Source organism: Lontra canadensis, unplaced genomic scaffold (assembly GCF_010015895.1).
Source record: "Lontra canadensis isolate GAN:19392208 unplaced genomic scaffold, GSC_riverotter_1.0 scaffold48, whole genome shotgun sequence".
Taxonomy (NCBI): Eukaryota; Metazoa; Chordata; class Mammalia; order Carnivora; family Mustelidae; genus Lontra; species Lontra canadensis.
Genome location: NW_022631042.1, coordinates 11952196 through 11979316, shown reverse-complemented (window position 1 = coordinate 11979316; position 27121 = coordinate 11952196). Strand labels below are relative to the sequence as shown.

Genomic DNA, 27121 nt, shown 5'->3' with positions numbered 1-27121 from the left:
TAGTAAATCTTCACAAATATAAGCAATACGAATTCAGTATTTATATTAGGTGTTAAAGATTAGGTAGAGAACTTGGAACCATCCTAATAAAAACCACTGAAGAGCTTTCTTTTGACTCTTAAGTTGCCATGTAAGTTTTATTTTAAGAGTTTTTAAAAGAACTGCTCTGTTGCCACATGCAGATACATTTTATTTGTTAAATCTAGGAGCACTCCCTGTAAAACTTGGTCGCTTTTTCTCTTTTCCTGCTTTCTACACACCCTGCAAGTTGTCAGCTGGACCCAGTACCGTCAACTGTAGAAGAACAAGGCACCCTGATGAAAGGAGGGGTTCAGATTCTTTTCCTGCTATCTTATCGGATATGGCTAAACCAGCTCAAGTCACTCTAAAAGGCAGTTACAATCCAGAGTGCAACTGTTCTGCTCCCACTTTACTAAAACTTTACTGAAAGTCAGTGGAGCTTTTACAGTGTATGCCAAACCTAATTTCTGGTTCTTAATAGCAAAAATTATTTACAGTAATCAGTTTGGGGAAATTTATTAAGTTTTACTCCTACTTGGATATCACAGGGTGCTAAAACCACCAGTGAGGTTTTCTCCAAGGCAATCTACTGGGTGCTGTAGGGGATAGAAAAATATATAAGATATTGACCCTTCTGATATCAGTATAAAAATAATAGACTAGCAACTTTCTGCTCTGTTGATGAAGTACTTTTAAAGAGGTGAAAGCGCTCTGGTGGTTCAAGGGAAGGAAAGGAAAGATGTTACCTCGCTGGCAGGATCAAGAAAGCTTTTTATAGAGATGGTTATGTAAAATCTTCACTTCTTGAAGGAATGGCAGAATTTAATGGCAGACATGAGAGAGCAATCCTTCTGAGTAAATCTAATCACATGCCTACCACAGGTCAGGGATTGTCCTGAGAAAGCAAGAGTGAAAGAGGAGATGGATCGTGTTCAGGGAATATGGGCTGAAACATACTAGGGATTTTGTTGGGAACATAGAGTAGACTGAAAAAATAGGTTAGTCAAGGCCCTGAGATTCATTTGACATTGAATGTTAACTGTGTACAACATGCTAGGTTAATCTAATTACTTTTTCAAATAGGAGTGAGCATTGAAGTTTTGAGCATAAGGAGCTTTGTCATCAGATAAATATTTTATGAAGATTGTTTTGATAGCAGGATATCCTGTGAATTGACAGAAACAAGAAGTTAGGCTGAATAGGAAACTGTTGCAGCAGTTTGGAGAGATGACAAGGTGCAGACCCTGTGACTCTGAATGGAAAGAAGTGGCTGAACATGAGCAATGGCTTGGGAGATGAAACTGCTAGAACTTGATGATTAGATTGGGACTGGTGGATGGTAAATTCCGTAAATATTCATAGGAAATGCTGTATCATGACATTAGGGCCTTGCTGAATGCTCTCACAGTCAAGGCTCATGAAAGTGGGAACACAGGGATGTCATCAACAGACGAAGGCTCTAGGATTACAGTAGTTTTATTTTGGACTTAGATGTATGTACATCTTCTAAAAACTTGAGTAGTATCTGCGGCCGCCTGGATGGCTTAGTGTGTTGAGCAGCTCACTCTTCATTTTAGCTCAGTTCTGATCTCAGGGTCCTGGGATCAAGCCCTACATCAGATTCCACACTCAGAAGGAAGTCTGCTTGTCCCTCTCCCTCTGCTCCTTCCCCCATTCATGCTGTCTCTCAAATAAATAAATAAATCTTTAAAAAAAAAAAAAAGACACACACAAAAAATAATATACATATATGACTCTTCACTGATGGTTTTGTTTTCACAAGTATGATATTATAAATCTGAGAATAAAGATACGTCTTCCTTAGGGTTTCCATGTTAAATAAAACAGGATGTCTCATAATATTTACTACATTTATAAATTTGACCCTTTTAATATGTAAGAATATTTCAGATGTTCCTAAATAGAAAGTCTTTTGAACAGTAGCATGGTATAGTGAAAGAAGCTTTGAACTAAAAGCTGGGAAATCTGAGTGACCCAGTAAACCTTACAGCTGACAGTCTGGGTGGCCATGGGCAGGTCACTTACCTCTCCCTTCCGCAGTTTGTCCATCCAGCCAAACAAAAGGAGGGGCTAAAATAAAATGCCAAGTCTCCAACATTAGCAGGTCATTAAGGATAAATGAGCTAACATCTAAAATAACTTGAAAATAAGAGAACTCTAAAAGCCATTATTGTTACAAATATTTTAAGGAATATATGAATCTGGACTTAAGTATATGCTGTTATCGTTTGTTTTAACAGGACTTTTCTGTTTTCTTCCGAGTGTACTACCAGTTCACATACTCAGATTCTAATTTTGCCCTGTTCATATAACGATTTTCATATTCCTGATTTACTTATTCTGAGGTTATGCAAAGCAAAGCCACACTTTCTTATAGCCAGTAATAACACATTTTTTAAAAACCCCACTGAACTTAAAGATGTGGGGAGAGTTTGACCAAGAAACTTAAAAGAAGTATTAGACTATTTAATGTGTAACCCAATTTAAAATTGTACATCATGTGGTTAAGAAAATGCTTACTTTTTTGAGCTTATGTAAAACTGCCTTGTTAAACTATATAAGTAAAACAAAAATCAATAGAACATTGAGGAGGAAAAAAATGCTATTTATAAACTTTCCCTTAAACTTTGGAAAGTTGTCAATTTGATTTGATGCTGGAAATTGGAATAATGCCATTAGTAGAATTCATTGAACAGATATTTATAAGCTCCATATACCAAATACTATTATCAGAGTAGGTGTTACAATTGGATTATGTAGAGGGTGCTGTAGGAAATGTCTCCCTGGTGATCAATATAATAAAGATAATCACCTTCCTGCCTAACAAGTGGATCTGGAGTCCAGAAGAAAAACCTGGACTAAGGCTTAGATTTTGGAAACCCTTAACACAAGTGGTTTTTGTTGTTGTTTTTAGAAGCTAGTGTTTTTCACACGAGGAGGTGGATGGAGGAAAGCATGCACCGGGTCAGAGCTTATAGTTAGACTGAAGGGGAGAACACAGCCTCCAAGGCAGACTGGAACCATAAAAATAGGAAAAAAAATAAAATAAAAATGGTGGAGAGGTCTCTGAAGTTATGGGAAAGAAAGCTTCAAGGAAGTTCAGGTGCCAGAGAGGAAGTGAGTAAAAGACTACAAATGAACAAAGTGTGGTGGGCGATGCAACGAGCAGAGGAAGGGGACTGTATTGATACCAGCACTGGACAAGCAGCACTGTGTGGGCGGCCAGCTTTGCCTGTACGAGGTCATTCTTACAGTGCAAAGCTCTCTCGTGTTGGTATTCTTTGAGCTCAATTTTCTCCATCCTTACAAAGAGGACAGTAGTAGTTCTTGAGGTAGATTGGGCTTCTTTTCATTCATGTCTTAATTATTCCTTTAGCCTGAAGATGCTGGCATGAAGTAGGAAGTTGGCTTCGTAGCTACTGGCAGCCTCTGTACTTGTCAGGAGCAGTGTTTGCTCTAAAATAAGTTTTATGTGAATAGACCTGCTGTCTCTCCATTTCAGACAAAAGTTGTCACTGAGTAGCTAAGTCTTTATAACCCTGAAGTGTACATGCTCTGTTAGCACCAGCATACACTGACTGCATGGGGAAATAGTTTACTTCAGCCCTTCAGAGGGAAAAAACAACCCGTAATGGAATGACAGTTCCAATCATAGGTTAGTGTAACTCCTCAGTTTTGAAATAAACTTATACGTACATGGGCCTATACAATAAATGAGTGGGTTGTCCTCCCATTATTTTATGCAGAAAAATGGATAGGGTAGAGATGAAGACTAGAAAATTAGGGAGAAGGAAAAATGGCTTGGCGTGAGGAATTGGTAACAGTTTTCAAATTCATTATTAAATTGTTTGACTTACATTTATTAACCAAGAAGTGCTTGTTATATATTATTAATCTTATTCAAGAAGAATCATTATTGAGGACATTTTAAAAATCACTGTTGCAGTTTCTGCCTAATAGAAACTCTCACATTTTGTTTCCCATCTTCATTATGTTTTGCCCAAACTAAGTATTAAAATTCTTACATTCCCTGGGCGTGTATTAATTAGTAGTGGATACTCGACAGCTGAAATAAGTGGCTGCCTGTTATTGGCCACTTGAAGGTATAACTGGTAAACGGTTAGTTGACTCTGTGTACACACAGTACAGTACAAGTAATTGCATAAGTAACTGCCTTTAAGATTTTTAAAGTTAAAAAAGACAAATATATGTCCCTGCTATTATTGGTATATGGTTTGGAAAATTCACAGAAGGGAGCCGAGTGCTTGCATTGCCTAGCAAAATAATAGGAATATGTAGTCATTCTTTCTGACATCTTGGCATTCAGGAGGTGCTTTATTTAGTTAAATGATTTGGTTTGATTTTTTAAGTAAACTCCACACCCAGCATGGGGCTCGAACTCACAACCCTGAGATCAGGAGTCACATGCTATACTGACTGAGCCAGCCAGGCACCCCTAGTGAACTGATTTTAAATGAGCACGTTCAGGAATACAAAAAGAGTTGGGTGACTATGACTTTAAGAGTTAAAATAACTATGGGACAGGAATAAGATTTCTTATACTCTTAAACATCAGCCAAGGGGTGGTGTGGCCCAAATAGTCAACGAACCTTATGATGTGTATTCATTAAGCTAAATCACTCACCTTCTTTGTGATGTTGATGGTGTAAGTATAGTGCATGAGAAATGATTCAGGAATAGATAATGTGTCTGCCTAAGTAAATCTGTTTTCATTTTATTTCCTAGTACCATAACAGCCTGGGGGAAAGACCGTGAAAAAGATGCTTTTGAACATATAGTAACACAGTTTTCATCAGTGCCTGTATCTGTGGTCAGCGATAGCTATGACATTTACAACGCATGTGAAAAAATATGGGGTGAAGACCTAAGACATTTAATACTGTCAAGAAGTACAGAGGCACCACTAATAATCAGACCCGATTCTGGAAATCCTCTGGACACTGTATTGAAGGTAAATTTGAACACATAACTTGATTATTAAAATGCCTATAGATGAGTTATATCAGTACTATTTTAATTTCGTTTGTGCACATGCCATTTCAGAACTATTTTAGCATTACAGCCCAAGGAGGGTAATAAATTTGTCCAAGGATACCCACAGTTCTGGGTTAGTTGTGTATCATCAAATAGATAATAATGTTGAGATATTTTCTACATACCTTGAAAATTAATTAGTAACATTATGGACGCCTGGGTGGTTCAGTGGAGTAAGCATCTGCCTTCCGACTCAGGTCATGATCCCAGGGTTCTGGGATCGAGTCCCACATCAGGCTCCCTGCTCAGTGGGGTCTGCTTCTACTCTCCCTCTGCCTGCTGCTCCCCCTTTTGTGCTCTCTTGCCCTCCCCCTCTCTCTCTCTGGCAAATAAAATATAAAAAAAAATTAATTAGTAATATTAATCCTGTGATTTGGTTACCAATTTTCTGGTTTTTCTTTACCACAAATCATTGCTATACCTTTGAAGTTTTTAGTGCAGAAGAAATACATGCAAGGTGACATGGAAAAAAGAATTCAAAAATACTTTTCAGGTAGTGATTCTTTGGAGATATTGTTGATCCTTAATGTAGCATTGCTGCTTTGCTTTTTTTTTTTTTTTTTTTTTTTTTTTTTTTAAAAGCATTCAGGACTTGGTTTGCCTTCTCTGGAAATCATTAGTAAAAGCAGGTTATTTGGTGCCTACTACTAGAAAAATATTGTGTTAGGTGCTTTACTTAAACTGTGTCATTTCATTTCTATGAAGATGTGTGATAAATTACCATCTCTTTTATAGACAAAGCAACAGGCTTGGAGAGGTTAAAATAACTTGCTAAAGGTCACACAACCTGTACAATACGCCAGGTATCCAATATAGATCTTTGTAGCTCCTGCCTTCGCACTTTACCAGACTTTCCCAACTAATGATTAGATGATAAGTTACTCCTTGAGAAAGGGGGATAGAGAACCAAGGAAGTCTTTTCCTATCCCATTCAATAACAGGCAATTTTGAAGGTCTTAGTCTGAAATACTAACAAATTGGGTTTTAGAAAACTTAACAGGTTTCATGTCTTCCCTGTTGCCTAATAAAAATGTACTGACCTAATTAAGAATAAACCAAGTTATCCTTACGGAATTTTCTCGTTGGTAGAATCTTCATTTAGGAAAAGGGAGTGATTCGGGGTAAATACATGTCTGGTAGGTCTTGTGCAAGCTCTGACCCAAGCTTGCTGAGAAATTTTAGATCAGTGTTCAGGAATTTCAGCTGTTCTAAAACTTAGTAGGCAGTGAATGAGTGGGGTGATTTGTATAATATGCAGTTTGTCTTTAAAAAAATGGGTGTCACCTTTAAATAAGAACTTCTGAGAAACTTGGGCTGTATGTGCTTCATTTCTTGCTTTGTAACCATAATTTGAGGTTTTATAATTCAGATGGATTTATATTTGGGTTCTGTCAGACAGAATAAGCCAAACTGGGGCACCTGGTTGGCACAGTTGGTTAAGCCTCCAGCTCTTGATTCGGCTCAGGTCACGACCTCAGGGTTGTAGGTAGGATGGAGCCCTGCATCAGACTTGTCCTCAGTGCGGAGGCTGCTTCATATTCTGTCTCTCCCTCTGCCCCTCCTGATAATGTTTGTTCTCTCTCTCTCACATAAATAAATCTAAAAAAATAAGCCAAACAAACTGTTGGGCATAGGCAGAATAAATCCAAATAATAATTATAAGTTTGTCAAATGATTTTCTATATACCTACTAAAAATATGATATTTACTGTTTTTGATTCATTGACCCCTGGGTTACGGGCCCAGCCTGTGCTCACTGGGCACTCTGCTCACTTAAAATTTACTGTTTTAATTTCCTAATGTCAAAGATTTTTTTCCCTGAATCTGTATTAATTTGAAAGATGGGAAGAAGAAAATTTTGTATTTTGAGCGACTTTACAGTATAAATTGACATGATGGAAAAACAGCATGCCTGTTTCTAATATAATCAAAAGGAATTGAGACTAAATTTTAGAAGGCTTGTATATAGTGTTGTAAAACTTTTTAAGTAATTTGATCAGTTTTTATATTCTCAAGATTGTCTAGCAAAGCAAAGTCATTTTTTTAACTGTGGAAAGCTTTTACACTTTCCCCCCCAGTTTTAGTTACTTTGTTGGGTATGTATTTTCCCCTACAGGTTTTGGATATTTTGGGTAAGAAGTTTCCTGTTACTGAGAACGCAAAGGGCTACAAGTTGCTGCCACCCTATCTTAGAATTATTCAAGGGGATGGAGTAGATATTAATACCTTACAAGAGGTATGTGTCTTATATTAAAGTTCTGATAAAGCATTCCTTAGAATAAAGCTCCTTATCAGTTTGATAAATAGCACATTAATAACTTAAGTACGGCTGTGATTCTTTTCGTAAATGTTCATGATCATATATCTTTTAATTGCTTAAAATTTATAGATACAATTGATCCTTGAATAATGCAGGGGTTGGAGTGCCAATACCCCCTCCACCCAGCACAGTCATAAATCCATATATAACTTTTGACTCCCCCAAAACTTAACTCCAAATAACCTGCTATTGACCAGAAACTTACCAATAGCACAGTCAATTTACACATATTTTGTCTATTCTATGTGTTATACACTATATTCCTAGAATAAAGTAAGCTAGAGAAAAGAAAATATTAAGAAAATCATAAGAAGAGAAAATACAAGTCTAGACATAGCAGCCAGACCACACGTACTACTCTGTCCTCACTGGGCATCCTTGATACTGCAACTAAAGATGTGTCACTATGAAACAAGAAAATGCCTGTTATGGAACACTTCCTTGTATATAAAGTGAAAAGTCTTGACACAGCTTGAACAGGTGTGTCTTACTGGAATGCAATTATGAAATTCAGATGGTGTTAATATGTGCTTTCTCAAAAGAGTATAGAATGGTTTGTCACCTCTTCTAAATTAAGCATTGACTGTCATCACTATTGGTAGATGCAGCCAGTGTTCTGTTATCTAAAACTTTTGCGTTTTTCCTCAAATAAGCTTTTAAAGCACTACAACTTTAATACCTAAAATACTCCATAAAAATGAAGGCTGTCCCTGCTATCATGCTATACACAGTCTGCTCTCGTAAAGCCACTGGTATTTTCATGTCCATCAATCTCCAATAGCACCCGCTTGTATAACACAAGTTACCAAAGGATTTTTCTGTTTGCAAGAATTTTTGGTGTGGTAAAAGTAAGGTCAATACCCAAATTATAAATAGTTTGTGTCCCAAAGATCCATTTAAGAGAAAACTATGGCATATAACAAACAGTGGTTCAGTGGCGATGTGCATTTGGAGTTCCAGAACAAGGTTTCTGGAAGAGCTCGCTTGCAGTTACAGAAATGAGCTCTCCCAAACTGCCTTGCTTAAGAAAAGTGGAAACTCCCCAGACAACTCTAAGATATTTGGTAAGTGTTCCATAACAGGCATTTTCGTGCAAAAAAGAAGGAAGACCTGAGTAGAGAGCTCAGCAGGCATTTTTAATTGCTGTTGTCTCCTTAGCTCAGCTAAATTAAAGGTTTCTTACTTGGTATCCGTTAAGAACTATTACCCGTGCCTACATTTTAGCGAGTTTAGCAGGTGCCCTCACACGCATTTCTCCCCCTTTCATGTGAAAAATCACGGGCAGGAAGGGGCCTGTGCCATTTTCAGAGAACCCATTAGTGCAGTGTTCTTCCCATGGCTCGTACCCGGCACTCAGCTCGTTCATCTGTGTGTTTGAACTTCCGTGTAAAAACTGAAACTCTTCAGTTTTGGTTTTTTTCTTTATAAATTTTGAGAGTGTATGTGCAACTTTTTTTTAAAGTTGAGAATTAGCTTTAAACTTGATGTATGTTTGTTTGTTTTAACTTATGAACAAGAAGTTAAATATCGAGACCGATACTCCTTGGCCTTCATGAAGCCTTGGTCAGAGATGAATCATCTGTGTTAATGCAGATTCACTTGTATGTTGTTTGACCTAAAGGGTAACACATGCTTTCTTTGTCTTGAAGGGAGTCGAATTAAGTTTTCAGAAGCAAGGAAAGGAATTGTAGCAGTTTTGCTTTGTACATGTACTAGATGCCTTAAATGTGACAAAATGAAAATTCTGTTTAACTTCACAAACAGCAGACTTCCCTCATTGATTGTCAGCCTCACTCTTGAACTTTGCTTCCCTGTGACATCTTATGAAGTTGATATAACCCTGCTCTAGATTTCTGTGTACCAGAATCTACATATTTAGGAAAAGAGGCAGAAACCTCTCTTGTGATAGACACAAAACCTTAAATGTTTTATCACTAGTTGTTTCTCATTCCCTCATTTCTTTCATTCCCCCCACCCTGACCACAGTCACAATAGCAACACTACACATGCAGGAGCTTGGAGTGAAATCCCTTCCTTTCACACTTTTTGAAGTGGGTAGGTTATTTAAAAGAGAAAATGTGGAATATAACTTTGTAGGCCTTACTCTTACCTCACCATGTATGGTGTTATGACTCTAGGATGTTTTTGTTCATCAGCGTGACTCAGCAAAAATAACCTTCCTCTATCAGATTACTTAGTTTTTGTTTTTTAATCCTCTAGATTGTAGAAGGCATGAAGCAAAAAAAATGGAGTATTGAAAACATTGCCTTTGGTTCTGGTGGAGCTTTGCTACAGAAGTTAACGAGAGATCTCTTGAATTGTTCCTTCAAGTGTAGTTATGTTGTAACCAATGGCCTTGGGGTATGTCTAACTTTTACTCCTGTGTTAGTAACTTCTCTATTACATTGAATAACTGCATTCTACCAAAGGATATGATTCTAAACTCATAATACGCTGTCATATACCACTGACGTTGACTCAAAACAAGGAAAGAAAAGAGATGTTAGGTAAAAAAAAAATGGGACTTGGAGAGGAGGAAAAATAAGATTTGAGAGACGATGCAGGCCACTCATTTCCTACTGCTTCAGTATTCTACCTTTGAGTCAGAAAGCTGACCATTTTGAGTGGGAATGTCAGCTCACCTAGCCATCACATATTAAAGATAAGTGAGTATGTAGGCACTGTCCCGTGTTTGAGGAAGGTGGAGCATGAGGTTGGAGTTCAGATACCACTGTCCTGTTCTGATAGCCTTAAAACAGGAGAACCCAAGCTTCCCATTTCCCGGAGCTGAACAGCAATCGCCCTGGCCCTTCATAGCCCCTGAGAATCTGTGGATCCAAAGGTGGGGGGGGGGTTACTAAGAACTCCTCAATACCTGGCTTGGCTCCCTGCTTTACTTCATTTCTGTCTGTCTTTGGAAAATTCTGAGGTTGATTGACTACTTGCTTCTATTATATTGGCCTGATGTTTAAACTAACCTCTGTTCTCTTCAGGTTCTCTAGGTCTTCTTTGCTTTTCACAGTAACATGGAATAGAGTAAAAAATAACAAAAGGAGAGGTTATCAAGTAATGGAGTGGAAGCTTTTACCTTAGTAAGAATCCTAGTTCCCTTGCCACAGATTCTCTAATACAGTTGACAGAGATTTTTTTTTTTTTTCAGTAGCATGCATGTGCTGTACTTGAATCCGTTTAAGGTAATCCAGAATATAAAAGATCCCTTAAGGGTCACATGTTCACTTCAACGACTTCTTACAACTAGAGTAGTAGGTATCTACAGTGGTAAGAAAGGATATTTAAGACTTTGGATTTTGTTCATACTTTATACCTTATACAACAGAGGACTCTGTCCTCCAACACAAGCTAGAGTGATGCTTCTAAAAGCCAGCTGTGGATTTGCTTAGTTATACCTATAAAATACACCTAAGCTTTTTTTCTTGAATGGGAATTGAGTGAACATTCCTGATTAGTCTTATTTCTCTTTCTTCCAGATTAATGTCTTCAAGGACCCAGTTGCTGATCCCAACAAAAGATCCAAAAAAGGTCGATTATCTTTACACCGGACACCAGCAGGGAATTTTGTTACACTTGAGGAAGGAAAAGGAGACCTTGAGGAATATGGTCATGTATGTTCTCTATGCTGATTTTTTTTTTTTTTAACAATAGGTTAGCTTTCCAAATTAAGAAAGGTGGCTCCTGTGTTGTATTTTTAAATTATTTTCAGAACAGATTTTTTTCTTGAAGGACAAAGTACTTTTGTGGTAAGAAAGTGTACAAATGCTGACCTAGTCTACCAGAATAAGATGAAAACGAAGAAGGGGCTAGATTGTAAGTCAGTGTATACAGAGGGTGAAAAACTTTATAACATTCAAAAAAAAAAGTTCTTCTACACAGTGAACCGCTGGGTAGTGATTGATGAGCTTCAACAAGCTTACTTTTACTGCCAATTTAGCAGCAAATAATTTCTGAAGAGGAATAGCCAAAAATACTAAAGGAAGCTATTTATGTTATAGTAAAACTATGATACTTTTAATAAAGGAAGGGCTGTCTAAATTCTGAGATGTTGTTAAAGATAATTGCATTTTTTTAAAACTTAACAGAATCCAGTCAAGATGGTTTTCTTTAGTCTCATGTGATTCTCACAGCAATTCTGGGCTACAAAATGCAAATTATGTTATCTTAATGTAAGATGTGAAAAGGCCAAGACTGGATTCTGATGACATAATAACAACTGGTGAAACCTAGACTTAACCAAGCTTCCAGATTCAAATCAACCAAACCAGAAAAATTCCTAGTGTGCCGAAGTGGTCCATGTGCTTTAACAGTCTTTAACATGCAAAAGTACACTTGTATTTGTGAACTCAGAAGTTACAAAATTTATTTAAGCCACTGGATTGAACAAACTTTTAGAGGGAAACTACTTAAGAACATTCATTTTCTCAGACAAAAAAAAAAAACACAAAAAGTTTATACCATATATTAATTTATCACTATGGATTCTTAATACCATGTCAGATATTCTGCTTAGAGTGTATTACTTTGACACTCCTCTAAGATTTTGAGGCAGAATATTTTGTCTTTAAAAAGCATTTAGTCCCTAAGCTGATTTTTAGGTTTAGCCTGATGGTTTAGGGGTTTGGTATCCTTCACTTAACTCTCCTAGCTACCAAGAGTTTGCTGAGTTAGTGTTTCCAGATGGACTAGCGTCACTTTAAACACAGTCCTAACCATGACTTTAAAAAGGCACTGATTTTAAGAGTATATACATGATACTCTAGAATGTTTGAGGCAGTAGTCAATTATAATCCTAAATGGCATTTTAATTTAAGAATAGGAAACCCCATTCTCTGATAGTACTTAACTTTATAAGAGAGAAGGTCATGCATCTCAATCTCAATGGGAAATTTAGGGTGTTTTAAAGAGAAACTAAAGGCAGGCATATAGTTCCTTAGGGAGACCCAGATGGCTTTACCAGACCCAAAAGGGGATTTAGTTTTAATTCTCAAGCGTTGTGACCCTTGCATAGATCATATGGATTACACGTATCAGTTAGTTCTGGAATACACAGTTTTTAAATCAGTCACTGAGCATTCATCAAGAAATCAATACTTTTTTGTTTCTGGCTTGGTTTCTTTTTTTTTTTTTAGGGGTTTTTGTTTGTCTAAAGTCCAAAACTCAGTGACTAGGAAATTTATTACATTCCAGGGTGGGTCAGTTTAATCAGTATTGAGTCTGTTGTCTAGGAACAAGGGAAGGTCTGGCAGGCTTTTCTTGCTCATGGTCCGTCATAATGATCAGCGACAGCAGGACTCTTCTGGGCAGCCGAGCAGCTTCCACCTGAAAGCACAGAGATGGATCAGCTAGAATTTTTTTGGATTTTTCTTCAAGGAAAACTTTTAAGAATATTTAGCTTCTTTTAAAGCTAAATATTTTTACATAGCGCTTTTAGATACTGCCAGGCTCTCTGCCTGCTCCACAAGCATTGTATATAAAGATATTTTGTAATTTTGAACACCATCAAACATCTCTGCGTTTGACTAGACAGTCTAATTCATCAAAGCATTACTGAAGTATTTTGCTGGATAATTAATAAAACACGTTTTTATGTTTACATAAAATATAAAAAATATGAAAATATATTTACATTGTTTTATTTGTACAGGATCTTCTCCATACTGTCTTCAAGAATGGGAAGGTGACAAAAAGCTATTCATTTGATGAAATAAGAAAAAATGCAGAGCTGAATATCGAACTGGAAGTAGCACCTCATTAGGCTTTACGAGTGGGTGTGTGTGCTCGCCTGCGTGTGTGTGTGTACGTGCACGCACGCACGTGGACACCTGTGTGTATGTAATAATGTTTATTGTACAGATGTGTGGGGGGTTCTTTATGTTTTATGATACATTACAGCCAAATTATTTGTTGGTTTATGGACATACTGCCCTTTCTTTTTTTTTTTTCCAGTGTTTAGGTGATCTCAAATTAGGAGATGCACTTAACCATGTAAAAGATTAATGCTAAGGCAAGCTTTTTAGGGCCCTTTGCCAATAGATAGTAATTCAATCTGGTATTGATCTTTTCACAAATAACAGAATCCAGAAACTTTTATATATAACTGAAGATCACATAAAACAGATTTGCATAAAATTATCATTGATTGCTTTATGTTTATATTTAACTTGTATTTTTGTACAAACAAGATTGTGTAAGATATATTTAAAGTTTCAGTGATTTAACAGTCTTTCCAACTTTTCATGATTTTTATGAGCACAGACTTTCAAGAAAATACTTGAAATAAATTACATTGCCTTTTGTCCATTAATCAGCAAATAAAACATGGCCTTAACAGAGCTGTTTATGTTATTGTACAATTTGAAAATTATGTCGGGACATACCCTATAGAATTACTAACCTCACTGCCCCTTGTAGAATATGTATTAATCGTTCTACATTAAAGAAAATAATGGTTCTTACTGGAATGTCTAGGCACTGTACAGTGATTATATATGTTGGTCATTGTATTGTACCAGTGAAATGCCAAATTTGAAGGCCTGTACTGCAGTTTTATATGTCAGATATTGCCTGTGGCTCTAACATGCACCTCAAGATTTTAAGGAGATGTTTTTAGAGAGAATTTCTGCTTCCACGATAGAATATATACATAAATGTAAAATATTAACAAAAGTGGAAGTAGTGTATTTTAAATTACACTTCTGAATTTATTTTTCCTATTCTATAGCTGATACGACTTAAATGAATTACTGGAATGGGTAGTGAGTGTACTTATTTTAAATGTTTTGATTCTGTTATATTTTTCATTAAGTTTTTTAAAAATTAAATTGGATATTAAATTGTATGGACATCATTTATTAATTTTAAACTGAGTCCCTCAATAAATAATGCGCAAGCAAGTTCTTAAATGAGGATAAATTAAAGCATGATGACGTGAGTTTGAAGAGAACAATCTTAACCAAGAGTAGTAAGTTGGCTACATTCAAAGTGTTCAACATCAAAAATGTTTTAGAGTGATTAACTGCTAGATTCTGAGTCAGTCATCACATCTGACAAGAGAGCAGTTTTGTTTTAATGATTCTTTTCTATTTACGTCTGTTCTAAGGCAGGAGTTGGCCAACTGTGGCCAAGTTCAGACTGCTTTCATTTTTATAATAAATACCTGTTGTCTGTGACTGCTTTCTTGGGACAGTGCAGAAATCAAGTAGTTACATAGTGACCATATGACCCACAAAGCATGAATAGTTTATTATCTGGCCCTTTGCAGAAAAAGTTTGTCAACCCCTGAGGTCTAAGAAAAGGAGTGTGTGCCTTGAAGTTTAAGAGAAATGTTGATTTCCAGGGACAGGAGGAAACTATGTTGATAAGGAGTTTGTCTTTCTTTTGTCCTTTCTGTTCTTATTTAAGAATCTGATCTTGGAAGACCAATTTTGAAAGCTTTAATAACATGACTTTAAATGTGAAATTTAAAAAACTGAAAAGCCATAAATCATTTGTCCTAAACAGTTACAAGAGAAAGGTATTTATCAGTAGAATGTCTCTTAAAAACATCATTAAAAAGAAGGTGGTTTTTGCAGATGATTCTAAACACTTGTTTATTGAAAATAATAAGCACTGTTCACTTTTATTAAGAGTTTTCATCCTGTAATTCCTAGTGGAAAATAATTTTAAGCTAATTCTTTTAAATGTATCTAAACAAAAATTAGTATTAAAAACACAGCTTTCTTCACAGAATGTGCTAAGGGGCTTTTAGAGAATTAAAAAACCATATTTATTACCAAATAACAACTTTGATAACCACCCATAATTTTGATTTTGTTTAAAACATTGGAATTATACTACAGATAATATTCTTTGTGTTCTGTGAATCTCAGCAGTTTCAGAGTAGCTAGAGGATTTTATTTTCAGACATCGAGTGAATGCTAACATCTGTGCAGTAGTGCATGGCGTAGAAGGAGAGAGGTGAAATGATTAATTCTATTAGCCACTTGGAACTGAGTAATCTGAATTTCTGTGACTAAGCACTTAATATTTGGCCATCCCCATTCTCAGTAGCAAATGGTTGACATAGTTATCAACTAGAATTCTGCTGTGTGTCACCTTTAAATCAGCCTGACTCTTCCAGACAAAAGCAAATGGCATGTTTGGGTTTGCTTAAGTCATTAGATTTGCAGTTGACATCAGCTAATCCCTCTCAGTTTCATAATATCATGAAGTATTTGTATTTTAAATAGAAGATAGGAGTTCTGTGTTAAGACTCTTTATTTGTACTCTATACTTCAAGTCAGATGGTTTTAATGATTATCCCTTATTTCCTTTCTTGAAATAAATTGTTATGAAAATATTTTATAATGAAATTCATCTTGGAAAACTAGAAAGAGAAAAATGGCAAGGTAATTACTGTTCTGTTTGCCATAATTTAGAATTCAACACTTAAACAAGTATTTTGTAGTTTTACATTCTTTTTTAACCCATTCAGTGGAGAATGTCCAGCTTTTCTCCCAAGTTGTATGTTCATTCTAATATGTATACTACAACATCAAAGATAAAACATGTAATAAACATGGAAATAAAGTTTAGCTCTATTAGTGAAATGTTAAATTTGACTCTGTGCTTCAAATAATGGCCATTTCTAGATTTACCCTCTTTTAGGTATTCCTCCAATTCAAAGAATTAGAAAATGAGAGCGAGGCATCAGGGATGACTCCTCTATTTTCTGCCTTGTGCAGCTATCTGAATGGCAGTGCCTCTTACTAAAGACACTGGAGAGAGACCAGATTTGGGGGGTAAGGGCACAATTCCTAGGTTAAGATCTGAGATGCCACTGAGACATTTAAATGTGGATATTAGGTAGTTGAATTTACAGATTGGGGATAGGAGGGTCTCCAGGTATGAATTTGTCATGAAAGACACAGGAAAGGGTACTTCTCTAGGGAGACAGACTATGCCCTGGCAAGCCACATGCCAAATCCATCCCGTCTGTTTTTGTAAATGCAGTTTGACTGGAACAAGCCATGCACGTTAGTCTCATTATTGCCTGTGGCTGCTCTCATGCTACAGTGGCAGAGCTGAGAAGTTGTGACAGACCTCAAGGCCTGTGGAGCCTAAAATAATTCACTTTATGGGCCTTTAAAGAAAAAATGTGCCAGTCTCTGCTGGAGGGTATAAGGAAAGGAGGGCCAAGGGCAAACCCAGAGGAACTCTAAAAATTTAAGTGGCAGAAGCTAAGCAGGCAAAGAAGACTGACAAGTAGCAGCTAAAGAGATGAGGGGAAAACCAGGAGGAGTAAAGGAAGGATGAAAGGAGGGAGCGTTTCTGCACGGTGTTGAAGATGTGCTGAGAGACCGAGTAGAATGAGGGATGAAAAGCGTCCACTCCATTGAACCTGGAGATAACTAGTGGCTTCCCAGCATCCCCTGCGCAGCGGCAGAGGCGGCACACGGCAGAGAGCCGCTACCTTACAAAACTCTGAATTCTGGGTGTAAAAAGGAAACAAGTGAGGCAACAGTGTGTCTTCCTGTCCCTTCTTAGCTACTGCTTTATATCTGAAAAGGACTTGGGAAAGAGGGAGAAGTTGACGATAACAGAGCCAAAAGGAATCGGTGAGGGGGATGGGGTCCAAAACGCTGGCGGTGATGGGACAGGTGCTCATGCAGGCCATGGTTTTCTCTGTGAGTCAGAGACCAAAGGAGATTGCGCGTTGGGAAAAGGAGTTTTTAAGATAGTTTTTATGGCGAATACAGTGACCTGAAGCATAGCAGGACTATAGCACAGTGTGGAGGACCCAACTGTTTGGTGACAACTTAAAAGTGAAAGTTGGCCTAGTGCGATGCTTCTGTTCCCTTCCATAGTAGCACCCTGATGCCTGGGTACAGACAGAGAACATGGAGATACTTGGTGTTTTGCCAGATGAGTGATGCTAAGTGAGTAACTGCCAAAATAATGATCCTACATGTCTAAACCGGAGAGGTAAGGACATGAGAGCTACACAGAGCACTGGGAAGGTAGTAGGGAGCCCAATGGACAGTATGCTGGCAGCTCTGATCTGCGTTGCTGGAACAGGCAGGTTGGAAGGACAGGAAACACTAGTCTCAGACGAGTATGCTTGGATCAATGATCAGAGAGGAGCAAGTTCATGGTATAGTACGTTCCAGGGTGTGACCTTGCAGTGGCTGAATGCAGAAGATCGTGAGACACAAAACAAGATCAGGAAAGATGGCGGAAGTTGAGGTAGTAGAAGAAAGCTGTGTAAGGCCCCAGCATGTTCCATGAATGAAGGGAAGGGATCCAGAGGTCAGCAGGAGGTAGCAACAATGGGCAGCGTGAGCCTCACAGGGATCAGGCAGTGGAGGCCACTGACCCAGGTCAGCCTGCGAGAGGAGGCGCTCGGCCTCCTCATGGTGTCCAAGCACACATGGACAAGGAGAGACCGACACAAAGCACTTAGTGTGTTGCCGGCGGTTGCATGACCTTTACCAGGCACTAGTCAGTATCTGTTGACACAATGGAGGGAAGGAATAATCTCGATAAGAAATTTCTTGATTTTGTTAGCCTGCGATAAACACCCCTTCTGCTGACACGGGCCCAAGTGTTCAAGCCTTTAAATGCATTTTTGAAATTGCTTGTTTTGAATGTTTCAAGATTTACATTTTGTTTAGTTCTTTTAAAAAGAGCAACCAAAGCATTCTGCAGCTAAATAAAACCAGTCACCTCGCCGGTATTCAGGCTCTTCCCACCTCGTTTTAATTTACTATTTCATTTTATTTGAAGTTTCTCTAATTGTTATCTGCTCCCCAGAGACAAATCCATCTTTATTTGGTTCACAGTCATTTGTTCTATTAAAACTTAACAAAAGTATTTGTTTAGGTTATTCCAACAAAGAGAAATATGTTCTTAAAAGGAATTTTAGAATCAAATTAGTAACTGCACCAAAACTTCTTTAACTAACGTAGAAGTCAGCCTTGATAGTCAGGAAATTTGCCTGTAGACTACCCCAGAGCGACTGAGCCTTCGCCTTATTGGTATGAAGACTCTTGGTGACGTGACTTAGTATTCGTGGGCACCTGGGGCTTTTACCACATTTCAGGGCTTGTGCTATTTTGGTGAGCAGTAGAAGCTGCCAGTTGACTCTTCTACTGGCTTATAGCATAGTTTGCAGAAAAAAGGCAATTTTGGTTTACAATGATTTATATTCATCCCAGAGAAATGAAGCATTATTCTTGGTTGACAAAAAATTTCAGTTTAAAGTTATCCTGACCAACTTTTTTTTTTTTTAATTTTGTAATTGGAACTTTGGGAAGACATGGTTTTTAACTTAAGATGGATTATGCTTATTTATAAGCAGTCCTGATGAATTAATTGGCTACAGGTTTAATCCTGATGCGGTCGGTCTTCCTGAGTAGCCTGAAGATTTCTACCAGATTTCTGAGCTCAGGGGGAAAAAATAACTCTATCTTCAGCTTCTCACTTTCTATTCCTTCCTCCTCGGGAAGGAATTTCTCTATTTCTCTCATCCTTTAAAAAAAAAAAAATCCCTTGATAACACCAGCTCTCCTCATCTGGTCCTCGTCCCTCATACAAAGTGACCTCTTGATTGCCAACTGAGTGTGTTTAGTTCTTATCTTACCAGAGGACTGCCCCTCCATTTGCCACTGCCAATAACTGAAACTACTCTTTTGTTGTCTATGGTATAATATGATGGGGGCCCTCAGGCTCTTCTTCACACACTTAAACCCTTTAAATGTCATCTTGTCCTATTTATCTCCACATGTGTCTTGGCTGATCTTAGCCATTCTCATGGTCTCAGCTATCACCTATCTACTAAAGCTTCTACACACTGATATCTTAGGCTATGAATTTTTCTATGATGCCTTGTCACCCAGATACCTACCTACTCAAATACAGCAGTTCCAAACTTAGCACATTCCTGAAGATCTGACTCATTTGGAGGTCCAGCCCACCACCTAAGTGAGATTCCCCACCCCACACATGATCAAACTCACGGTCCTGCTAATTTACCTACTAAATGTTAGATTTTCTTCCCTCAAACTCCATTTCAGACCTGCAGATCTCTTCCTGAAACAGTATAAATAATATCTAACTAGTTTTCCTATCCCAACCCGCTCTCCCTCTCGTTGTACATACCAGAGTATTAACAAATTCCAATAGTGTCAGTCCCCCACTTAAAACATTTGAAGCTCCCTCTAGCCTCCAGGATAATGCTCAGAATCCAGCCTAACCCACAAACCCTCCTTGATCTGCCCCATGCTACACAGATAGCCTCTTGTTTTACTTTTCTTTTTCTGTGCCAGGATTAACTGATTTGCTCTACCTTCCACACACTCATGCACACATATTCACAATACACTCTCTTCTGTTTTTTTCTGCCTTTGCTCATGCTGACAGCTCAGCCAGAAATGCCTTCCTTTGGCCAACTTATTTTAGGTGATTAGGTGATAACGCCTCCAAGAACCCTTTACAACGCATTCATCTGCCATCCTCATTCCATGGACCCTTCCTCTGGGCTCCACAGGTATTGGGTGTATTTCTAAAATGCACTTGTAATCCATGGGTCTATGTACTATGGTGTAGGATGTGTACATCAGCGTTTTATTCATCCCTATTTCCTGCATTTAGCACATAGTAGAAATACAAATATTTGTTGAGTAAATGTCAGTAAGATAAAGGCTTTTCTGAATGTCTTGGTACACTATATAATGCTAATACCCTGAACATTTTACTAAATATTTAAAAAAGCCATTTTACCATTTTTTAAAAAGATGGATAACTTTCAAATCATGTTCAGATACTACTGTCCTTTTGAAAAATCATTACAGTACATTCATGAAATAAGGTGTTTAATCAAAATATAGATTAGAGCCTGGAGGTTGGACAATGGCATGGAGGAAGATGAGCCTAGGCTCATCTCATTCCATGAATACAATGAGATAACTATCAAATCATCCTAAATTACCAGAAATTGACCTGAAGACTGGCAGAACAAACTCTACAACTTAAGGAATAGAAGCCACATTGAAGAGATAGAAAGGGGAGGGATGCAGTTTGGGAGAGAAATGGATTGTGGCCAGTGCAGTGGGGAGGGAGCTGTGGTTGAGGAGAAGGGCCAGAGACAGACTAACAACACAGGAAAATGAATCCCCATAGCAAATGGCTTCAAAAATGAGAGGGGCCTGGGGTGCCTGGGTGGCTCAGTGGGTTAAAGCCTCTGCCTTCGGCTCAGGTCATGATCTCAGGGTCCTGGGATCGAGCCCCACATCGGGCTCTCTGCTCGGCAGGGAGCCTGCTTCCTCCTCTCTCTCTACCTGCCTCTCTGCCTACTTGTGATCTGTCTCTCTCTGTCAAATAAATTAATAAAATCTTTAAAAAAAAATGAGCGGGGCCAAATATTATAAGTTCTTGAAACCAGCAGGACTTGAAGCCTGGTGTTTTAAAGGTCAGCAGACTTGGATGACATAGAGTCCCAAGGACACTGCTCAGCTTTTGGAGAGAACGTAATCAAACATCACAATAAACATGGATGTAAGCTTGGAAACCGTGATCCAAAGAGTACCTGGAGCACACAGTGGGGAGGTTATTTGCTCATCTTGGGGCACATCCCAAAGAGAAAATGTGGAGACCCTTCTGGTAACAAAGGAATTGCCATTTCCCTCTGCCACCTCTCAGCATAACCACAGGCCCACCTGTGGGAACCATTGCAACATCCATTCTCCCTTCCTACATTGCTTACGCCAAGCCCTCCCACCAAGTGCTATGGGGGAACCACTCTTCCCAGTCATGCTTACTTCAGTCCCAGCACAGCCGACCCCCTCCACCAGAGGACATGCCAATCTCCTACTCACACTGTCTGCTAATGTAGGAGTTTTGTGGAGCCTCAATTCAGGCAGTGACTGGTCTCTTTTCACAAGCAGATCAGAGCACACCTAGTTAAAACGCCACATTCAGACCAGGAACCAAACACTGCCCACAATAGGCAAAGAGATGCTGCAGATGACTGACCTAAAGGATAAAACAGCCAGAACACAACAGCGGAACACACACAGCACACATTGGAGACACTCCCAGAAGCGCCGGGCCCTGGGGAACAGGATACCACGTGACCACATGGTGGCATGGCACTAGTGGACCTCTTCTTCATGAGGCGGTTACCCTCAAGAACAAGAGATGTAGTTGACCTTCCTGACACACAAAATAGGCACAGAAACTTAGAAAAATGGGAAGACAGTTACTTGTTCCAAATGAAAGAACAACACAAGGTGATGGGCAGAAATCCAAGTGAAAAATACAAGTAATATGCCTGATAGGGAATTTAATGTTCATAATGATACTGGACTCGAGAAGAGTGGAAAGCATCAGTTAGACCATTAATACAGATAAGGAATAATACAGCAGGGATAAAGGGCTTAAGAAACAAAGTGAGAAATATGCTTGGTAGCAGCAGGCTGGATGATGAACAAGTTAATAAGTTAGAAGACAAACTAATGGAAAGTAATCAAGCTGACTAAAAGAGAAAAAAGAATTATGCAGAATGACAATAAACTTAGGGAACTCAGGGACTCCATCAAATGTAATAACATTCATATTATAGGAGTCCCAGAAGAGGAAGAGAGAAAAGGAAAGAATTATTTGACAAAATAATGCTGAAAACTTCCCTGATCTGGGGAAGAAAACATATCGAGATCTAGGAGACACGGAGGAGCCCCCAAAAATCAACAAAAGCAAATCGGCACAGAGACATATTGTAATAAATTAGCAAAATATAATGATAAAACTTTAAAAGCAGCAACACAAAATAAGATAGTAACTTATAAGGAAAACCCCATAAGGCTATCAAGGGCTTTTTCAGCAGAAACTTACCAAGTAAAAAGGGATTAGCATGCTGAATGGGAAAAATCTGCAGCCAAAAATATTCAATCAAGCAAGGCCATCATTCAGAACAGAAGGAGAGAGAATTTCCCAGACAACAAGACGAAAGGAGCTCATGATTACTAAACCAGCTGCGCAAGAAATATTAAAGGGGACTCTTTTGAGTGGAAAGGAGAGACCAAAAATGACAGTATAAATGTAGGAAACACAAAAGGAACATCGGTAAAGGAACTCACAAAAGGATGTAAAACATGACAACATATACCTAAAACATGGGAGGAGTAAAGAATGGGTTCATTTAAACAACGATCAGCTTTAAGTATAGACTGCTATCTACAAGAGGTTAGATACAAACCTAATGGTAACCATATATCAAAAACCACTAATAAATATGCAACCAACAAAGAGAAAGAAATCAAATATATCATTAGAGAAAATCAGCAAACATGAAAGTCAAAAGACCAGAGAAAATCCTCAGAAACAACCACAAGAAAAGTGCAGTGACAACAAATTCATATCTGTCAGTAATAACTTTGAATGTAAATGGGCCAAACACCCAATCAAAAGACAAAGGGTGACAGAATGGATTTAGGAAAAACAAAAACAAAAACAAGACGGGGGGCACCTGGGTGGTTCAGTCATTAGGCATCTGCCTTCTGCTCAGGTCATGACTGCAGGGTCCTGGGATCAAGCCCTGCATCCAGCTTCCTGCTCGGTGGGAAGCCTGCTTTCCCTCTCTTCACTTTTGTTCCCTCTCTCACTGTATCTGTCAAATAAAATCTTCGAAAGAAAACAAGACCAATCTATATCCTACCTACAAAAAACTCCTTTAAGATCTAAAGACAGATTGAGAATAAGGGGATAGAGAAAAAATTATTCTACAAATGGATGGCAAAATAAAACTGGAGTAGCAATACTTGTATCAGACATAATAGGCTTTACAACAAAAACTATAATGAGAAATGAAAAGACACTACATAATAATAAAAGGGACAATCCAAAAAAGAAGATATAAAAATTTTAAGTATTTATGCCCCCAACATAAGAGCACCCAAATACATAAAACAGGTAAAAATAAACATAAAGGAACTAACCAATAATAATACAGTAGCAGTGGGGACTTTAAACACCCTACGTACATCAGTGGACAGATAATCTAAACAAAATCAACAAGGAACCGATGCTTTCAATGACATACTGGAACAGATGGATTTAACAGATATATGCAGAACATGTCATCCTAAAACAGCAGAATACACATTCAAGTACACACAGAACATCATCCAGAATAGATCACATATTAGGCCACAAAGTAAGCCTCAACAAATTCAAGAAGATCGGGATCACACTACGCATCTTTTCTGACCACAATGCTACGAAACCAGAAGTCAACCACAAGAAAAAATCTAGAAAGATGACAAACACATGGAGGTTAAATAACATGCTACTAAACAATGACTGTGTCAACCAGGAATCAAAGAATAAAAAAGTACATGGAAACAAATGAAAACACAGTTGTCCAAAACCCTTGGGATTCAGAAAAAGCATTTCTAAGAGGTAAGTTTACCTTCATTTGAGAAGCAAGAAAAGTCTCAAACAACCTAACTTTACACCTTAGAAGAGCTAGGAAAAGAACAAACAAAACCCCAAAACAGCAGAAGAAAGGAAATAATAAAGGTTCAAGCAGAATTAAATGATACAGAAACTAAAATAAAAAACAATGAAACAGAAGCTCATTCTTTGGAAAAGACCAATAAAATTGATAAACCTTCAGCCAGTCTCATCAAGACAAAAAAGAGAAATTACTTAAATAAAACCATAAATGAGCAGCACAGATATACAAATAATTATGAGTGTATTATGAAAAAGTCTATGCCAACAAAATGAACAATCTGAAAAATATGAATCACTTCCAAGAAACATAGAAACTACAAAACTGAAACAGGAAAATATAGATAATTAGAATAGGTTGAAAACAAGCAAAGAAATTGAGTCAGCAATCAAAAAATTCCTAAGAAACATAAGTCCAGGACCAGATGGGTTTACAGGCAAATTCTACCACATATTTTAAAAAGAGTTAATATTTATTCTCAAACTATTCCAAAAAATAGAAAAGGAAGGGGCACCTGGGTAACTCAGTGGTTAAAGCCTCTTCCTTCGGCTCAGGTCATGATCTCAGGGTCCTGGGATCAAGCCCCGCATCAGTCTCCCTGCTTGGTGGGGAGTCTGCTTCCCTCTCTCTCTCTGCCTGCCTCTCTGCCTACTTGTGATCTTTGTCTGTCAAATAAATAAATATCAAGACTCTACCAAATGCCCTTCTCTCTCTGAACTTCTAGTGGTGCTCTTGGGAATTTTAAGATGTTAATCACTGTCAGTTGGTTTTCTAACAAAGCAAAGTAAATATAAAAAGTTGTTGAATAACAAAAACTCAACCTAGTAAATTTAAAGATCAAACAATTCATGGAAAGCAGGCAGAATCCCAATAGAAAGGAGTTCCACTGAACTTTAGAAAAGTCAACATTTTTTAAAGGCAGAAAGGGGACAGAAAAAAATTTTTACCAAAGAATGCACTGTAATAAAGAATTCATTGTGTCAAGGAAATGTCGTTCTCCTAAGGGGAAGACAAGGGCCTATGAGGTGGAATACCTCACTAGTGCTAGCTAGGTGATTTCAAAATGACTGGTTAAAGGTTTTGTTCTGGGGGGTTAAAGCTGCAGGTAGGATAGGCATTAAGGAGTAATGAGTTAAGATGGTGAAGGAGCAGGGAGACCATAGGCTTGCCTCATCCCTTGAACACAGCTAGATAAATATCAGATCATTTTGAACACCCAAGAAATCGAACCAAGGACACAGAAAATCACAATGAACAACTAGAGCTGAAAAAAGAAACCCCACCACATTGTGGAAGACCGAGGAATTCTCCCCAAAAGAAAGATCAAGAAGAAACCACAGCCAGGGATTTGCTCAAAACAGATATAAGTAATATATGTGAACAAGAATTCAGAATAACAGTCACTAGAATATTAGTTGGGCTTGGGGTGGGGGTAACAATTCAGAAGACTCCAGAGAAACACTTGCTGCAGAGATAAGAGAACTAGAAATCTAGTCAAGCCATTAAAAATACTATAACCAACATGAAATCCCAATTAGACGTAATCACAACAAGGGGACAAGATGCAGAGGAACAACTACGTGATCAAGAAAATAAAATTGTGGAAAATCATGAAGCTGAAAAGCAGAGGGAAAGAAAGCTATTAGATCATGAATATAGACTAAGGGAACTGAGTGCTTCTATATACAAGTCCCAAAAGAAGAAGAGTGGACAAAAGTGACATAAGGTATATTTGAACAAATATAACTGAGAACTTCACTAATCTGGGGAAAGAAACAGGCATTCAAGTCCAAGAGGCACAGAGAACTCCCCTCACAGTCATCAAAAACAGGTCAACACCAAGACATATCATAGTGAAACTTGCAAAATACAAAGACAGAGAATTCTTAAAGCAGATAAGGAAAAAAGGTCTTTAACCCAATAGGGTAGACACATAAGTTTAGCAGCTGACCTTTCCACAGAAACCTGGCAGGCCAGAAGAAAGTGGCATGATATATTCAACGTGCTAAATGGGGAAAATATGCAGCCAATAATACTTTATCCAGCAAGACTGTCATTCAGAATAGAAGGAGAGAGAGTTTCCAATATAAACAAAAACGAGAAGAGTTCACGACCACTAAACCAGTCCTGCACGAAATACTAAAGAGGACGCTTTGGGGAGGAAAGAACACTAAAAGCAACAAAGACTGGAAAGGACAGCGAACATCACCAGAAATACCAAATTATAGGTAACAGAGGCTAAACTCATATTATTTCAATAATCACTGAGTTTAAATGGGCTAAATGTACCCATTAAAAGACACAGGATATCAGAATGGATTTTTTTAAAAAAGACTCATCTATATATTACCTAAAAGAGACTCAGTTTAGACCTAAAAACACTTGTAGATTGAAAGTGAAGGGATGGAGAACAATCTATATCATGCCAATGGATGTCAAAAGAAATCCAGAGTAGCCATACTTACATCAGACAAACTAGATTTTTTTAAGGATTTTATTTATTTATTTGTTAGAGTGAGAGAGAGAGAGCACAAGCAGGAAGAGTGGCAGGCAGAGGCAGAGAGAGAAGCAGGCTCCCTGCTGAGCAAGGAGCCCAATGTGGGACAAGATCCCAGGAGCCTGGGATCATGACCTGAGCTGAAGGCAGCTCAGCCAACTGAGCCACCCAGGCGTCCTGACAAAAGAGATTTTAAACCAAAGTCTGTAATAACAGATGAAGAAGGATATTATATCATAACTAAAGGGTCTATCCATCAGGAAGACCTAACAATTGTAAATATTAATGCCCCCAACTTGGGAGCACCGTCATATATAAATCAATTAATACAAACATAAAGAAACTCACTGATGATAATACAATAACAGCAGGCAACTTTAACACACTACTTACAGCAATGGACAAATCATCTAAACAGAAAACAAGGAAACACTGTCTTTGAGTGACACCCTGGACTGGATGGACTTAGATATATTCAGAACATTTCATCCTAAAGCAGAATCACATTCTTCTCCAGTGCACATGGCACATTCTCCAGAATAGATCACTTACTGGGTCACTAATCAGCCCTCAACAAGTACAAAAAGATCAACATCATACCGTGCACATTTTCAGAGGACAGTGTTATGGGACTTGAAGTCAACCACAAGGAAAACTTGGGAAAGACCACAAATACCTGGAGATTAAAGAACATCCTACTAAG

The 27121-nt window shown here is 38.0% G+C and overlaps 1 protein-coding gene across 1 annotated transcript in view; it reads left to right on the top strand.

The window, feature by feature from the left end:
• NAMPT (nicotinamide phosphoribosyltransferase) overlaps positions 1 to 16027 on the top strand; it is a 37979-nt gene extending 21952 nt beyond the window's left edge. Inside the window, exons 7-11 of the mRNA XM_032873363.1 lie at positions 4789 to 5014; positions 7214 to 7333; positions 9638 to 9778; positions 10906 to 11040; positions 13077 to 16027. Of these exons, the coding sequence (XP_032729254.1) occupies positions 4789 to 5014; positions 7214 to 7333; positions 9638 to 9778; positions 10906 to 11040; positions 13077 to 13187 (733 nt within the window). The 3' untranslated portion in view covers positions 13188 to 16027. The remainder of the gene's footprint in view (positions 1 to 4788; positions 5015 to 7213; positions 7334 to 9637; positions 9779 to 10905; positions 11041 to 13076) is intronic.
• The last annotated feature ends 11094 nt before the right edge of the window (positions 16028 to 27121 follow it).